Genomic DNA, 16520 nt, shown 5'->3' on the forward strand with positions numbered 1-16520 from the left:
CACCGGTCGTGTAACCACCTGGGGTTGATGGAGGCGCAGGTCCTGCGCTTTGAGACTCGGGCATGTGACTGTTGCTGGACGAGTCTTGTGTGGAAACGGGCACACTGAGAATGATGATCAAAGACGGGTTTCAGTCTATAGTGTTCCCAGCAATGTGTCTAATAGGTCAAACGCCGCATGAAGTCGTCCAATTGGGGTATCTTGAAGTAGCCTGAACGCCAATAGAATTTGACGTCATCTTTCTCTCAAGCAGCAGTGCTTGCAATGACGACATCTCCAAGCAGGCCCTTGCGATACTCCCAGTAGTTCTTCCTGATCGGATCGTACTTGGTCGACAGCAGATCCAGTGCATCTCTGGCCTTCTGCTTACCATCAGCCTCCTCGGCGAGAACGTCAACGAGAAGATCCAGTGCATGGCTCGACCGGACACCATCTGGGGTTGTGGTATCCGCGTATGGCGATACAAGCTCCTTGAGACTGGCCAGTGGCATGCCACTCCTCCTCACAATGCCTCTGAGGTAACTCCAAGGGCTCGCATTCTGCGGTGCCTTCGCAATAGCCTTCTTCGCGAACTCAATCTCCCGTGCCCTGATGCCTTCGTCCGTGACACCCTTGACACCCTCTGCCTCTCTCCCATTGACAATATACCACCGATGATTCCACGCACTGTTGTTCCTCACATCCTTCTCCAACATCCTCTCCGTAAACTCCAGCTCCCCCTCTTCCCACAATCCAAACCTCTTGACCAGCCACTGTCGATAGCTCCAGACATGGTAATTCTTCGCATCCAGCTCAAACATACGCTCCACAAACTCTGCCTCGCCCTGCCACTTTCCAAGCTTGTCCACGATGAGGTTTCTGTGGTGCCAAATCTGGTAGTTCTTCTGATGTGCGAGAGCCGTCTCATTCAGCCACGCGAGCTCCTCTTCGAGAGGGTAATTGAGCTCGAATATGCATTGCGCGCGGTACAGCCAGACAGTGTAGTGGGCGGGGTTCATGTCGATGAGATCGTCGGTGAGTTCGAGCACGCGTGGAGAGAATTCGTTGGCGGCCATGACGGCGCGGAGGTAGGACATTGCTTCGCCGTATTCATCGCTGTAGGCGATTGCCGCGAGAGGGTTTGGGCCGCCTTCGTCGGTGGGGAGAGGCACGACGTCGGCCCATGCTGGGTCTTCAGAGTATTTGCCCATGGTGATGTGGTGGTTGTGGGAGGTGGATGCTGCGGAAGTGAGTTGAAGATGGGTGAGGTCAAAGGGAAGTGGGGCTTTGAGGTGGTCAGTGCTGGGAAGGACAATACTAAACATTCACTCACATGTATTTACTAATCACCGGAAACAGAAAGATCGCTAGAAGCATGTGAAGAACGCTTTAGATTGGAATGTGTGTTTGTACAAAGATTCGATGTCGTGGTATATCAACATCAAAGCTTCGAGCTCTTGCCCGTCACATCTCCAAGCCACTGGTACTTGTTTTCTGGAAACAGTTCCATTGATGGCTGTGTTCTTTCTCCATCCATCGTACCGGCAGTCAATATGGTTAAGCCTTTGAACGCTGGATTCATCAAGAATAACGTAGAGCCCTACCGTAGATTCTTGTCAGCAATCGATTCCTCCCTCACCATCACTTCTATACTCGGGCATACGCATCGACGATACTTACACAATTCGAACAGAAGCCCCTTGTGAGCTCATTACCGCTCTTGGTGTTCTTGTCGGCATATCTCTTGACGAGATGTTCGCCTTTGGTGAACTTGATGTCTGACTTGGTGAAGCGGTGATTGTGCATGAAGGCACTGCCACTCTGGGCCTGACAATTGGCACAGTGACACAGCACAGCCCCTTTATCGGTACCGGTGACTTCGATTTGGACTGATTTGCAGAGGCATGATGATGTTCGCGTGGTCATTGTGCTGACAGCTTTCGAGAGGACTTGGCTGGAGATGGAAGGAGGAAGACTGGGCGATTTCGAGACTGTCGCCGTCCTGAACTTGAAGGTGGCAGAGAGAAGATGTAGTCGAGATTTCAGCATGAAGGGGTTGTTAATACGATGTGTCCTTCCCTAGGGTTGTGAGGCTGTGGTTGCTGGCGAGGTGGATCGGCATTGGCGCTGCAACCGAGGTTGGGAGGAGCAACATCCATCGTCTTTTCAGGTATCCCTTTCATCGAACACAACATCGAACTCTGCTTGAAGTATCGTGATTAATGCGTGGAAAGGCCAAAGATTTGGTCAACGTTTTTCATTTCGAGTGTCGATGAGGTTCGAAGTACTGAAAAAGTGCCGAGATCGGATGGAGCGGTCTCCACCAAAACGGGTCGTGCAGGGCCTTCGACGACATGTCTTCTTCCTTGGTCCTGGACGGTATTCTCGAGATGGAATGAGAAGTGAGAAGAGATGAAGAAGAAGCCACGATGCAAGCGTTGGTACCTTGAGAGCAGAGGCCAGCACCGTGATGGACAGCAAACGCCAAGCCAAATGTCCTCTGGAGCAGCCTTGCCTTTGTCAACGGACTACATCTTCGTTTCAGTATGGTATCGGCCCATCTCTCCTGTACAGAGCTAACGATGAAAACAGATAGAGGCTCTTTTGACCCAGAGCTACTTGAAATCTGTCGTAATCGAGAAAAAGCGTTTCCGCCAATTTCAGAAGATCAAGAAAGTCTCTCACCCAGGCCTCAGTCCCCGCATCTTCCTTATGATTAGGACTACTCGAATAACGTCGAGATGTACGAGCACAATACTATCGGCTCATCACCTGAGTATCTGCCTTGTCACAAAGACCTCTTTGTCACTGCGGACCACAGTCCGTCAGATATGGCCAATCAGAGCCCCAGGTGCTCCCCAGGTCGACGACGACGTATACTGCACCTAGAATCGCCCTTGAAGTCATGGTGGACGCTCCTTCGATCGTCTTGAACATCCCTTGCCTCCTGGTTATGCGATCTGATCTTGGGTTATCTCACACCTCCCCACCACGGCGTCGTTCCGGCCACAGGGCGAATCACAGCACGTCTTCAGGAACTCCTTGATATGATGGGAATTTGGAGGCCGCAACAATTCCGGCCTCAAAGTACTTATACGGTCGCAATCCCCAGAGTTGGCTTTCTTCCTTTTCCTCAACTTTCTGCGTTGGGATCGAACAATCCAACGTGTTCTGAAGTTTGCACGTGATCTCGCCAAGCCATATTCACTTACCCTGTCCCAACCTCGTCAACCTTCTCCTTGTTCACGATGAGCCCCTACCTCAGCACTGCTGCTCAGGACAGCGAGCCACCACAGTCGAGCACGAAGGCTGTGTTCCCACACGTCGACTCTGATCCTGCTGTCCTGCCCTCTTCTCTGGATCCGTTCACTATCACCACCCAGAATGGCTTCCTTCCATTGCAGACGCCTCAGATCGACCTCCCCGCCGCTTTCAAGCCATTGACCCAGCTGGCCGAGGAGATGCCCATTGTAAAGGAGGATGGCCAGCCAGGCTTGCTCGCTACCTATCAGCTTGGTCCGACCATCGACGAGAAGAAGGCCCTGCCCGACCTCACGAATGACATCGACAGCCTTGTCGCCCTTGATGGCAAGCCAGACCTCGTCGCCGTCACTGCTGCATTTCGCGACTACTCCTTCTTAGCCTCCGCTTACCTACTTGAGCCTTGTTGGGAACGTTGGAATAAGGGTCTTGAAGGCTACGGTCTTGGTCGTGAGAAGCTACCTGCTTGCCTTGCTGGACCATTGGTTAAGACTGCGAAGTTGTACGTCTCTGACAGTGTGATGTCTCCTGCCTCCACTAACATCCCATCAGGCTCGACATCCCTCCGTTCATGTCATACGCTGCCGCATACAGCTTGTTCAACTACCGCTTCGCTGATGCAAATGTTGGCTTCGACCAGTACTACAACCTTCGCCTCATCCGTGGCTTCGAGCGTGGGCTTGATCCATATTCATCTGAAGCTGGCTTCATTCTCACCCATGTCGACATGGTCAGACATACCGGGGGTCTCATTCAGGGTGCAGTCCAGATGCTCGATGCCGTCGCTGCCGACACGGGCTCTTCGACTGTCACCGACTCCTTCGAGCTTCTACTCAACACGATGCACGTCATCGAACAGTCTATGGAGAATATGTGGTCTCACTCACGACCAAAGGACTACATCAGCTACCGCACGTTCATCTTCGGAATTACCAACCAGTCCATGTTCCCGAATGGCGTCGTCTACGAAGGGATCAACGACAACCAGCCACTTCACTTTCGTGGAGAATCCGGCGCCAACGACAGCATCATCCCTCTGCTTGACCACCTTCTTCAAATCCCAATGCCGCAGAACCCTCTCACCGAGATCTTGAAAGACTTCCGCAACTACCGACCAAAGCCTCACCGGGACTTCCTGACATACGTACGGCAGCGTGCTGAAGACATTGGCGTGAAGGATTATTGTTGCAAGGACTTGCAGACGAAAGTGTTGTATTTGCGTCTTCTCGAGCATGTTCGCAGCTTCCGCTGGAGGCACTGGCTGTTCGCGCGCGAGTACATCATCCGTCGCAGCAGCCATCCCACTGCAACTGGTGGAAGTCCGATTGTGACGTGGCTACCAAATCAGCAGTTCGCGGTTATGGAATTGATGAGGGAGGTGTGGGAGAGCATCACACCGGCTGAGCGTGATGTGCAGGGGAAGACTGTGAATGAGATGATGGAGACTGTGTACGATTCGTACGATAAGCTTCAGAAGGAGGTGGAGAAGTGGTGTCAGGAACGGGATCCAAAGGCGTCTCAGGCGTGAGATCGAATGGCAGCACTGCGCTTTGATCTCTGCATATGCGCAACGACAATCGCCTACTTTGCTCAACACGTTATCTTGTCTCATTCTCAATTCAAGTACGGCTTCAATGGACGGCCCAAGACATCGGCCTGAATCGCAAGCCCAATGAACCTCGAACAATAGCGACTGGCCCTTACCTCAAAGCCGTGGTAATACAAGTTGGGATCTAGCAAACAAGGTCAGCGAAGGTCCCAGAGTATCAGACGATTGTTCGACTCACGACCACTCGGCCTAGCAAACCCCCTCATCTCGCCTTCTTTATCCAACCCGCCAAACTCATCCATCTTCCCCGCTGCCTCTGTGCCTATAATCTTTCCTGCCTGCGCTCTGAAATCATGACTAAACCCGGTAGCCAGCACGATCAAATCCGCAGGAATTCTCGAACCATCTTCAAACTCCAGTCCTTCTGCATACAGACCTTTCACAGGTTTAGACTGGACTTTTATGTCCCCTTTAGCGATTCTGGCTGAACCCCCGTGATCGATGTAATGGCCGCCGAACCGCTCAAAGAGACAAGAGAAGAGATCGCCCTCGCGGTCAACTTTAAAGCCAACATCTTCCAAGGCGTCGAAGCGGGCGGAGTGAGTTTTGATCAGGCCCTGGACCATCATATTCGTCATATTCCTCGCGATCTTATTTGGAATCGTTACTTGCTCCTGATCCGCAATTTTCGTCTCCTTATCGAGGTTATAGTCAGGCGCAAAAGCTGCATGCAGCCATTCAACAGGCAACACGAACGTCGGGCCTCGCTGCACCATTGTCGTGTCCATCCCAGCGTTGGCCATGTCCTCGCCGATGTCGTGTCCTGTGTTGGCAACGCCAATGACGATGCCCCGTTTGCCGAACCACGGTTTGGCGGATTTCCATCCAGAAGCGTGGAAGATGTCACCTTTGAAGCCGCTGGCGGCGATGTTGGATGGACTTGCCCAGAAAGGAGACACCGGTTGTGTTAGGCCTGGACCGATGGCGAGGACGAGGTTTTTGGCTTTGAAGATGTTTTCACCATGTACGCTTTTCGTTCTGATAGTCCAAACACTCTCGATCTCTTTGCATCTGGCCTCTATCACTTCAGTACCAGTCTGAATGTTGACGGCATGTTCTTCCGCCCACGCCTCATGGCCATCACCCATCCTTTTCGCGGGAAGCATGATATCTTCCTCTCCTGGGAAACGCCATCCTAGTGGTAGTGGCCCGTATTCTCTTGGAGTATGCACCCTCAGGCTATCATATCGTTTCCGCCAGATGTCTCCGACTCGGGCATTCTTCTCGAAGACAATGTAGCTTACACCAAGAGCTTGGAGACGACCAGCAACCGCGAGACCAGCTTGTCCGCCACCGATGATGGCGGCTCCAAGTATGTCGTCTTTTTGAGAAGTTATGCCAGCCTGAGCCTCATCCGGGTGTCCATGTCCTTGGAAAGACTCAAGCCACGTCCTCAACATCCAGATCCTCCACACGCCGTCCCGACATTGCAGGCAGGACAAGATGCCGGCGGCTGGGGCTGGGAGGTCTTGATGTTGAGTATTGAACGTAAAGTCAACATCAATCCAATTTAGACCAGATGGGCGAGGAGAAGACGACGTTCACTCGAACCGTGAGACTCTCTTCTCCTGGCATAACGCTTGGAAGGTAGAGTAGACCGAATCTTTGCTGTTAAATGTTCGCAGAGTATGTGTCAGGGCAAGAAGGTCCCTCCAAATAGCATTGTTGGTGAAGTTGTCCGGCCTTATGTTGTTTAGCTGCTCAATAGCGTCTTCTGCGACGAAGTTGTAGTCGACATCTTCTGGGATGGTCCCTTCAGGCAGTTGACCTGGTATGTCATCAAAGCCTACAGCAGGTGTGATGTTCCGGTTCTTCGCTTGCACTGCCATCTTGGCTGACTCTTCCAGGTGATTGCCTGTGTTATTATCTCGAAGAACTCGTTGTCATAACATTCAATGACAGCCAGAACGGCGGATCTTTACCGGTCCCGTATCCCGGGAGCGCAATACATTTCATGAGCAGTTTCCGCTTCAAACAGTAATGTCGTTGGCATTGGGCGCGCAATATTCCGCCTTGCTGAGCAATGCGTTGTAGGAGCCACAGCTCAAACAAGAACCCCCACCGGAACAGAACGCTGGCCGGGGTTCTTTTAAGCTTCTGCTCTCCCCTACTATGGAGGTCCGTTCCTTGACGATGCAGATACATTCTCTGAAGACCCGGATTGAATCGTATCCTTTCCCCGGATCTGCAATGGTAGATCGGTCGCAAATCGTATGTGGCGCACGGACGGCGTAATCACATGCGATTTGATGGTTCCGCTTTCTTGCCGCGGGAGCCAGGAGTCTCCGGATTTCATGTGCAGAGGGGTCTTAACTGTATGCGTTCATGTTTAGCTTCATGCCATCATAGCTTCCGAAGCGTCGTGACAGTCTGGCAACATCATGCTCGCTGAGCACAGAACGTTGTTGAACTGCTCATGTCGTCCAGGATGGGAGACCGCAGGCTTTGGATAGGAGACATAGCAGTACCTGTTGACCGAGACACATCTTCACAGTCTCGTCGTCGGGCAATCTGGTCCCGAGGAACATGACCGGCGGGCCTGCTCAGAGATCAAATAGATCGGTGCGGTTGACTGTGTCGTCTTTTTAAGTCAACAGCCCTACTGACTTCATACTACACCAGTGATCCGGGCTCATAGGATTCACGCTCTTTTTCATGACTCCAAACGTTGTTCAACGTCTCAGGTACAGCATTCTTCAAGCTTCTGGCCATTGTCCCAGCTCTCAACAGGTCATCGACTACGACGAACAGCCACTCGAGAGGTGAGGTAGAACTGTCTGGCAGGAGATCATCCTCCGAGCTTCGTGTATGTGGCTTAGAACATTGTCGCGTGCTCACTGTTTCTGAGGTCGAAGATCCAATATCAACTCTTTGTCTTCTCGCTCACGCCCCATCTACCCCCATCCTTTCCACTCGTATGCCGCCCACCACGCAACTCCCCGGAGACACTCATTACGTCTCTGCATCAAGACTTTCGCCGCCAGAAAATACCTCCATCGTTCTTTGAAATAGATGGACGGCAGCGTCCTGCATTAGCCGAAAAGCTTTGGCTCTCCAGCTCGAATGACACCTCGCAGCCGCGACATGTGCACGCTTGACCCTGCCGATCATCCGTCCATCCCACAGCTTCTTCGCGCCTTCTATGCACACCACCCACACCAAGCAATTCGCTTGTCCTTGTGCTTAATCCTCAGTTGGCCACAGAGCTTCTTTGTTTATCAAATGCAGCGACGATCATGCTATGGATGAGGAAAGTGTTGTTCGGTAGAAGCAAGACTAGATGGACAGGTGGACGGAGTTTTGGCCTGAAAGGAGGAAAGGACAAAGAACACCTCTGCAGTAGTTCCTGGCAAGGCTGGTGGATCAGCGTGTGTTGTACGCATGGGGTCGAGAAGGAAAGAGATATATAAATTGGGTCGTACTTCCGCCAGAATATCTCTTCACATGTCAGCAATCCCCTCAAGACAGCACAACTCAACATGAAGACCTCCCTCGCATTCTTCAGCATCATCGCTCTGGCGGTTGCTAAGCCAACCGTCTACCTCATCCGACATGGCGAAAAACCAGACAGCGGCAATGGACTGAACGCACAAGGAATGCAGCGTGCCCAATGCCTGCGAAATGTCTTTGGGACAAGCTCAGGATATGACATTGAATATATTCTGACTCAAGACTACAAGGTAATCAGTAATGACATCTCTTGGATATTGTAACTCACACTCTCCAGTCCGATGGCTCTCGCAAACGACCCTACGACACCGTCTACCCGCTGTCTCAAGATTTGGGATTGACCATCGACCATCACTGCGATCGTGACGACCAAGACTGCGTGGCAGATGCCGTTGATGACTTTGATGGCGATGGCAACATCCTTATCTGCTGGGAGCATGATGCCCTTCACGACATTGTGAAGGAATTGGGCGACAAGGACGCCCCAGATTATCCAGATGACCGCTTCGACATTATCTGGGTTGACCCACCGAAGTACAAGGAGATTACGGACTCGTACAGCGAGAACTGCCCTGGTCTTGACAGCTAGATGGAGGAGTCATAGATATCTCTTCTGCAGATTAAGTATGGCAGACTTATTCGCTTTTTAGTAGTTGACTTCGTCGTTCCAGTACGTCGTCTGGTGCTGGACTTCAGGTCCTTCTTGCTCCAAATCCCATCCGAACACCAGCTTAATGTACTGCATGAGATGGCTCGCAAGTTTCACATCAGCGACGTCGGTTGGGTGGCCGGCCGGAGAGATGTCGTTGTGTTCGAGGATGCCTTGGAAAATGTCAGTCAGACTGTTCGGTCATAGCGAGTCATTCATCCTACCTGTCGTGTTGAAGTAGTGAACGATCCCTTGCCCACCGTTCTCGTTCAAAGAGCCTCGATTGTAGTGCCGGGCGACATTCTGAATGACATTGTCGAGCGGCGAGTCTGTAATCCAGGTGCTGCCACTCTGTGTGAAGTGCCACAAGTTTAAGATGATAAACTGCGTGCGAGGCCATTGTCTACGAATCTCGTCGATGAGCTTCGTATATGCGTTGAAGAATTGCTCATCCGAGACATTTTGCCCGGAATCGTTGGCACCTAGATTGATGATGGTGATGTCGGCTGGAGGGTGGGCGCGGAAATTGTAGTTTGGCGGGTCTGAAAGTGAGCCTTCGTTCTTCATGACATGGATGGTGTTCTTACTGTTCCCATACATGGCCACTGCGCGTTCGCTATTGTCAGACACCTTTAACCATTGGTGCTCTTGACCGCGTTGGCGAGGTCCACCACCATAGCAGTATCCGCCATTCCCATCGTAAGCGCACATGCCTGGGTAGGCTGTGATACTGAATTCAGTGTTTCCAAGTCCGTACTGTAGGAAAGGTCAGTACAGTGAGGCTGCGATGAATGTTCACACGTACTGCGAGTCCCCATGAGTAGCTTGCGATGCCTTCCAGAGTAGCGTACTGTCCAGCACTGAGAGAATCACCCACAATCTCGATTCTACGTCTGAAATCAGGGATCTGAACCAGACGTCCGCTGGCGACATATACATTCTGGATCTGCACTCCGTAGTCCCAGTTGGTCACTCGAACTTCGAAGGTCTGAGTAGTGCCACTATCGAACCCGGTGGCTTGAGAGTCGGCCAGAAGATGTGTTGTGCCAGCTGAGACGTTTGTGAGCTGCCAATCGAGTCCGCCTACTCGGTATGCGATGAGTACTTCGGGGGAGGTATTGTTCCCGAAAGCGACCGCAACTTGAGATCCCTGAAATCCGAACTTCAGGCCCGGAGCAGTCCACCAAGAGATATAGTTGTCGTCCCATCGTCCCTTGTATGACAGCTCGCGGGCATTCCGTGGATAAGTTCTCCAGGAGCTGTTGTGGCCCGCGATGGATGGAATCGTCGTATCTGGATAGTCTGTGATCCGTACTTGACCATTTTGAAGGATCTTGGCAGATGCGAGGTATACGCAGGACGCAATTAGGGCGAGGAACCTCATCTTGCTCGTGAAATGGGACGGGATGATAAGCCACATAAAAGAGAGGGGAGGAACAAATAAATGAGCCTGTACCAAACGTCCATCAACTGGCCGCTGCTACCCTGGACGACTCTTCGCGGATGCCTTTCGTCCGTCATGTTGCAATAGCGGTGCTGGCTCCTCCTGGAGCATTGAATGGCCCATTCCGGGGTATGTCCAGCCAGATTGGTCGTAGAATGTGGAGGAGATGCATGCGGTACCTGCGTATTGAGTGACGCTGCATAATGTGCCGCTCGCGTGCGTTCGACATTCAAGGTGAAGGTTTGGAAGGATGCGTGGTCCCGATGCCGATGTACCGACAAGAGAGCCAGCATTACATGTTGGTCAGACGCCAGCGAAGGCTCTGTAAGGTAGAGCGTAGAGATCACAGACTACAATGCAAGCCATATGGAGCAGCGTAGGTAACGCTCCAGTAGACTGTGTATACACTCGTACAACGCTTGTTGAGCTTTCCACCCCAACCAGGATGGGCTAACCCAGGTAGTGGACGCCTCTACTCAAGATAGATATCACGAAATCCGTGTGATGGTGGCTGGAATTACTGTAAGTCACCTAGTGCACTGCCGTGGAACATTTAGTTTTGTTAAGCAGTAGCCCATTGTGCTGTAAATACATGTACGTCCGCTGAAGAGATATTAGCTGGGCCGGTGACGTCATTACGCGGCACAGGAAAGCAATTCTCTCGTCCAAGGCTCATCGCCGTGGTCTTTCGCGGGAGATGCATCCATGTCGTTGACCAGAAGATTCAAGGACGCCTTGCGCTCGTCGCGCGGCGCCGCGAGTGAGCGGTGGTCCACGGCCCGCGGACGGGAGGAAGAGGAAGAGCCGATCGCGCAGAACTCTACCGGCAGGCAAAGCCCAAACGTGAACGACTTGGCCCCTCTCCCCGTCGGCGGCGCCTCTTACAAGTGCTCTCTAGTCTCCATCAGCCGCCAGCGACCGAGTGAATTGAGTGCGGGCTCGAACATCAGCCTCATCGTCATCCCAGGTCTTCGCGATCATGGCCTGGCTGGCGGCAAACAAGGGATTCGTGATTCCTGGCTGTGTGCCGCGTTCGACCTCGTGTTCTACTTTGACTATCCACGGGACGTCCTTGTCAGGAACGACACTGGGCAAGTCGACCGCTGTGCCGAAGAGCTTTTGAGGCTCGCAGACGCGACTCATGGAAGTTCGGTGAGGCAGCCAAGGCCACGGAGACCGCCAGCGCTAACGCGTGTCACATCAGAAGGGCCTCGTCCTGCTCCTGTGTCATGGCATGGGAGGGATTTTGGCGAAAAAGGTCGGTCTCGATTGGGCCCTGTTGACCGGCAGCTGACTCTTACACAGGCCTTCTGTTTTGGCCAAGCCACTGGAGCCAGAAGGGGGAACAGCATAAAGGGAATCATCTTCTTTGGGACGCCACATCAGTCGAGCGCCCTATGCGATTTTCCTACCGTTCTGTGCAACATCTTGACCACCGTCTATCATGGCGAACTCAAGGCCAATGTCCATGCTAGCATAAAGAAGAAGGCCGCTGATCTTTCTGCTGCTTCGGACGAGTTCGCGCGCCGGAGCAGCGCTCTGCACATGTCCTCCTTCTACGAAGAATGCGTGACAGCTCCAGTCGATTATATTGTAAGCCACACATGTACCAAAGCCTTGCTCAAGAGGATGCTGAGATGTCAGATCGTTGATAAGTCGGCTGCGACCATCAGCAGTACCGCCGAACAACCTATCGCCCTACCCGTCGATCATCACGAGATGTGTCAAACACTAGGGTCCCGCAAAGAAGTTCGTGATCTCGTTGGGAAAGTAATCCAGCACACAATCTGGGAATTGCTCGAGCTAGCGACTCGCACCTACTTGCACGACCCTACAGATGTCAGATTCGCGAATACGTCAAGCAGCATTGCACAGCAAGGCATCATTCACGTGCAGACGCAGAACATTTACCTGCATGTCTCAACAAGTGGTGAATCTCGAAATGCACGATGCTAATGAGTCCTAGTGGCAATGCATCTCCGCGACACTCAAACACATTAACGTCAGAGAGTGGTTCCGAACACTGTACTGTGGTGTCTAATTCCTTCTTCCGTTGATGCGGCTAACTAGATTAAAGCATTAACTGAAGAGGAGCAAAGGTGCCTGGACTGTTTTCTACCGGCGTCGCCGCCTCCTAACACGAGACACGATGCGATATCGTTATTCGGACGAGAGTCACATATTGCCGACCATACCCCAGGCACCCTCGGCTGGGTTGAGAGTGATCCTACCTACAGCAATTGGCGAACCGCCAGCTCTTCTCATACCTTGCTTGTGAGTGGTTACGCTGGTTGTGGAAAGTCGGTGTTATCCTTCCATGTCACTGAAGCCTTACGGGCAACTTTGGACTCGGAATCACTAACTTGTAGGTACTTCTTCGACGGCACTATCCAGGAACAATCCAATCTATGCAATCTGTTCCGAAGTTTGATCTACCAATTCATTACCGTGCGGCGTAAGTTGACGCGAATAGTAAAAAAGGAGTTCAATGCAGACCCGGCGATTCTTTCCGACTCAAGACGACTTTGGCGGCTCTTCTCGAAACTGGCAACTCACAAGCGGACTCGTACTCTTTGGCTGGTCATCGACGCCTTGGACGAATGCAATCCTGATGATCAGAAGATCTTGATTCGAGATCTGCTTGGTCTGACTACGCTAGGCGGTATGGCCAACGTCAAGATTTTAGTTACCTGCCGTACACATAGCGCAGCTGCGTCGGCTTTTCCAACTGACCTCAGCTCAGCTACGCGCTTGAAATTAGAAGACAAGGCCGCATGCATCAGGTCCGACGTGGACAGGCATATTGAAGAGCATGTTATGAATCTTGTCAAAGATCACCGGTGCCCAGAGCCAAAAAGGGAAGCCCTGGAGACAGCTTTGAAGAACAGATCAGAAGCGACTTTCCTCTGGATCTCGTTGACGCTTTCTGTACTCCACGAACGACGATTAGCAGCGAACGATGACATCTTTCAGATAGTAAATGCGTTTCCTTCAGGCCTCACACAGATATACGACACTATCCTGAACGCTATTCCCAAGCAGGATTTCGATGCAGCAATTAAAGTGTTGAGAACAATTTCGGCAAGCAACAGGCGTCTCAATGTCGCGGAGTTGAATGCCATTATCTCAATACAAGACGAGCATCAGTCTCTTGCGGAGCTGCGGGGAGATGTTTCTTTGGCGGATGAGAATTTCGTGGAAAAGCTTCTCGCGGGTTTGGTCAACATTCGAGACGGACAGTTCGCGCTGGTACATCACACCTTGAAAGAGTTCATTCTAGACCGCGACAGGAGTGAAGCAGAATCCCACAATATCGTTGCGCAGGCAACCACCCGTTATCTGCTTCTGGAGGACTTTCAATTTGACATTTTCCAGGATCAATCTCCGCAAACCCCAATTTCACCCGAGAGAGTGCATTTCCTGCAGAAGGCAATCGTTGAGGATGAAGCCCATGGCATAATGGGGGATTTGTTCAAGGAGCCCGCCGAATTATCCAGAGACGCCCTGCTGGCGGCGGCGAATCGATTCGAACTATTTGACTACGCCGCAAGGTTCTGGCATATGCATTTTGCAAAATGCCAGAATAACTCGTTGCAAGCATTGCAAGAGTCAGCGCTTGAACTTTATTCCGCGGACAAGCAAGAAAACTGGTACCATTACCTCTGCCATGTGGACACCACTTTCAGCGAACTTCCCTCGCAACCAGACCCTTTGACCCTGGCCTGTCTCCTTGGGCACGTCACATCTGTTGCAGCCCTCACCTTGGAACAAGATAGCATCACCTGCGGCGACGGCATCTACTGGGCAGCAAGAAACGGTCATGCAGATGTCTTAAAGATCTTACTGCCAGTCACGTCTCCTTCCGTGCAAGACACACAAACCCATGGAAAGTCACCCCTAGCAGCTGCGTCGGAGCAGGGCCATCTTGAATGCGTGCAGTGCCTGCTGAGATCTAATCTTTTCGCGGTCAATCAGCGTGGTGAAAGGTTACGTACTGCACTATCTCTTGCTGCAGCGCAGGGTCATCTGCACGTAATATCCGAAATTCTCGCAAGGGATGAAACAGATCCCAATCTTACAGGTCGCATGGGGAGGACGGCTCTGATCGAGGCGGTTTATTCAGAATCTGTTCCAGCTGTGCGGAAGTTGTTGTCCGACAAGCGAACGCACGCTGGACACCTGGACAACAAGAACAGGTCCGCTTTATCGTGGGCATGCGAATATGGACTCGTGGAAATTGCCAAGGTATTGCTTCTTCATCATCGGACCGGGAAAAGAGACCCGAGAGATTGGGCACAGAAGCAGCTCGAGTACGGATCAGGCGGCTGCGAAAAGGATAGCGAAGGCTGGACGCCGCTCATGTATGCCGTCACATCGTCAAACTTAGAGCTGGTAAGACTTTTACTGCACAAAAGCAATGTCCAGGTTTCAGATGAAGACAACAGTGGGAGGAACGCGATTTCGCATGCTGCTCAACGCTCGAACACAGCCATACTCAAGCACCTGATATTGAAAGACGATACGTGTACAGACACCAAAGACGAAAATGGCTGGTCGCCTCTCGCATGGACACTGGATCCGCCGGAGCGAGTTGCAAATGCTCGGGTGCTGCTTCCGTTCCACTGCCAAGGTCTTGAGAACAGCGAAGGCCTTGCAATGTTCATACTCGCAACCAGATGGGGTGCTAGTCGAATCGCAAGCTCGTTGATTGACGAAAGGACATTCGCCATCAACACCGTATCTGCGGAAGGTCGTACCGCACTGTCGTTTGCGTCAGAGCGAGGAAATGATGTGCTCGTGTGGCAGCTTTTGCATACGGAAGGCGTCGACATCGATCTGGCGGACGAGAGCGGAATGACACCATCTTCATGGGCACGAGCCGGGGGTCATAGCGATATTGTCAGGTTGCTATCAAAGTATGCCGCAAAGAGTCAGTAGTTGTTCCTAGTTGAAGTAGTCGCGGAGCTTGAGCTATATCTACGGCGGCTTCCACGCAACTTGTATGAGATCGAAGGTAGTGAGAAGTCCAATGTCAACAATCTGCCGGTGAGAATTGCCCAATACCGAATCGGCACAAAACTGCGATCGTCGTGCAGTTCACACATATTCGCGGCTATGATGGGCTTTGCAGCCCTAGTCACTAGTCTTCCAAGGTAGTTGATTGGACATTGGAGGGAACCGACGGCGTACATATGAGGCTGCCGAGACGCCCCGTTCCTTTGAGGCTGAGCTGCGGCAGTGCAGCCGCTGATAGCGACTCATATTTGTCTCATCTCTTCCTCGTCTATTCATCCTCTCTTCGCTTGCTTTCGCCCTCCATCTCTCACTCTTTGCATTCAACAGCAACAGACTCTTTCAACCCTAGTGCCGTTATGTCAGGAGCCGAGGTTGTTGTGATTCTGGGTGCGATATCTAGTGTCATATCCATTATTGAAGCCACCACAAAAATCTACCAAGCTTCTCAAGATTCACAAGGTCTACACGAAGCACTCAAGCGCGTGGCGGCAAGTCTACCGCTTGTTCTACGGCTATTGGAAGAGGCGAAGCAAGAGATCGTCGTGCAGACTTCCTGGAATGGGGGAAAGGATGTGGAGCTTGCACTCGAATGTTGCCGACACGATGCTGAAACGATCCAAAACTGCTTCCAATCTTTGCTACCCCGTCCGACGGATTCTGTATTGCGCAGATGGTCTCAAGCTGTGAAGACGGCCCGGCCAGGCAAGCAACGAAAAGTCCAGGAAGCTTTCAAGTCAATCACTGTACAGCTACAGCTCCTCCATCATTATAGTTTCATCAGAAGTCGGGACGATGTGGTACGCCTCCAGAGCACTGCCAACAGTCTCACAAGCAGATGCACTCGAGATACAGACGACAGGCTAAAGTCAGAGCCTGAATGCAACAATGAAGCTACGGAAACTCCGAAAGGCCAGACGGTTGACCACATTCCAAAGTTCTACAACCTTGGGTCACAAATTTACAATCAGTCGGACGGTCAGTGGATTCAGACGCAGGATTTGACGATCTCTGGCAAAGCCCCACTCGCGGAAGATACTCCAAGCATGGTCGGGCTTTTAGCATCCAAGGCCTCACCTGGAAAATTCCAAAATATCGGTTCGACAATCGGCAAT

General features: G+C 51.9%; 7 protein-coding genes across 7 annotated transcripts; 3 read left to right on the top strand and 4 right to left on the bottom strand.

Annotated features, from left to right (window-relative positions):
- Positions 1-245: 245 nt before the first annotated feature.
- Positions 246-1190, bottom strand: M409DRAFT_20792 (uncharacterized protein; the record flags this gene model as incomplete). The annotated part of the gene is made up of 1 exon (XM_033805553.1): positions 246-1190. One exon carries the CDS (start codon positions 1188-1190, stop codon positions 246-248), a length of 945 nt encoding a protein of 314 aa, XP_033669664.1.
- A 230-nt stretch (positions 1191-1420) lies between these two features.
- Positions 1421-1905, bottom strand: M409DRAFT_36243 (uncharacterized protein; the record flags this gene model as incomplete). The annotated part of the gene is made up of 2 exons (XM_033810523.1): positions 1421-1579; positions 1660-1905. 2 exons carry the CDS (start codon positions 1903-1905, stop codon positions 1421-1423), a joined length of 405 nt encoding a protein of 134 aa, XP_033669665.1.
- Positions 1906-3227: 1322 nt separating this feature from the next.
- Positions 3228-4768, top strand: M409DRAFT_52791 (uncharacterized protein; the record flags this gene model as incomplete). Its single annotated transcript, XM_033812174.1, has 2 exons — positions 3228-3742; positions 3793-4768. The coding sequence occupies 2 exons, from the start codon at positions 3228-3230 to the stop codon at positions 4766-4768; spliced, it is 1491 nt and encodes a 496-aa protein (XP_033669666.1).
- An 86-nt stretch (positions 4769-4854) lies between these two features.
- Positions 4855-6678, bottom strand: M409DRAFT_65185 (uncharacterized protein; the record flags this gene model as incomplete). Its single annotated transcript, XM_033816404.1, has 3 exons — positions 4855-4973; positions 5028-6256; positions 6401-6678. The coding sequence occupies 3 exons, from the start codon at positions 6676-6678 to the stop codon at positions 4855-4857; spliced, it is 1626 nt and encodes a 541-aa protein (XP_033669667.1).
- A 1650-nt stretch (positions 6679-8328) lies between these two features.
- On the top strand, positions 8329-8888 carry M409DRAFT_20796 (uncharacterized protein; the record flags this gene model as incomplete). Its single annotated transcript, XM_033805554.1, has 2 exons — positions 8329-8529; positions 8577-8888. 2 exons carry the CDS (start codon positions 8329-8331, stop codon positions 8886-8888), a joined length of 513 nt encoding a protein of 170 aa, XP_033669668.1.
- Positions 8889-8945: 57 nt separating this feature from the next.
- Positions 8946-10332, bottom strand: M409DRAFT_20797 (uncharacterized protein; the record flags this gene model as incomplete). The annotated part of the gene is made up of 3 exons (XM_033805555.1): positions 8946-9121; positions 9173-9704; positions 9754-10332. The coding sequence occupies 3 exons, from the start codon at positions 10330-10332 to the stop codon at positions 8946-8948; spliced, it is 1287 nt and encodes a 428-aa protein (XP_033669669.1).
- A 765-nt stretch (positions 10333-11097) lies between these two features.
- On the top strand, positions 11098-15330 carry M409DRAFT_20798 (uncharacterized protein; the record flags this gene model as incomplete). Its single annotated transcript, XM_033805556.1, has 6 exons — positions 11098-11544; positions 11597-11650; positions 11698-11985; positions 12037-12309; positions 12359-12417; positions 12492-15330. The coding sequence occupies 6 exons, from the start codon at positions 11098-11100 to the stop codon at positions 15328-15330; spliced, it is 3960 nt and encodes a 1319-aa protein (XP_033669670.1).
- Positions 15331-16520: the final 1190 nt, after the last annotated feature.

Source organism: Zasmidium cellare (assembly GCF_010093935.1).
Source record: "Zasmidium cellare ATCC 36951 unplaced genomic scaffold M409scaffold_11, whole genome shotgun sequence".
NCBI classification, from domain to species: Eukaryota; Fungi; Ascomycota; class Dothideomycetes; order Mycosphaerellales; family Mycosphaerellaceae; genus Zasmidium; species Zasmidium cellare.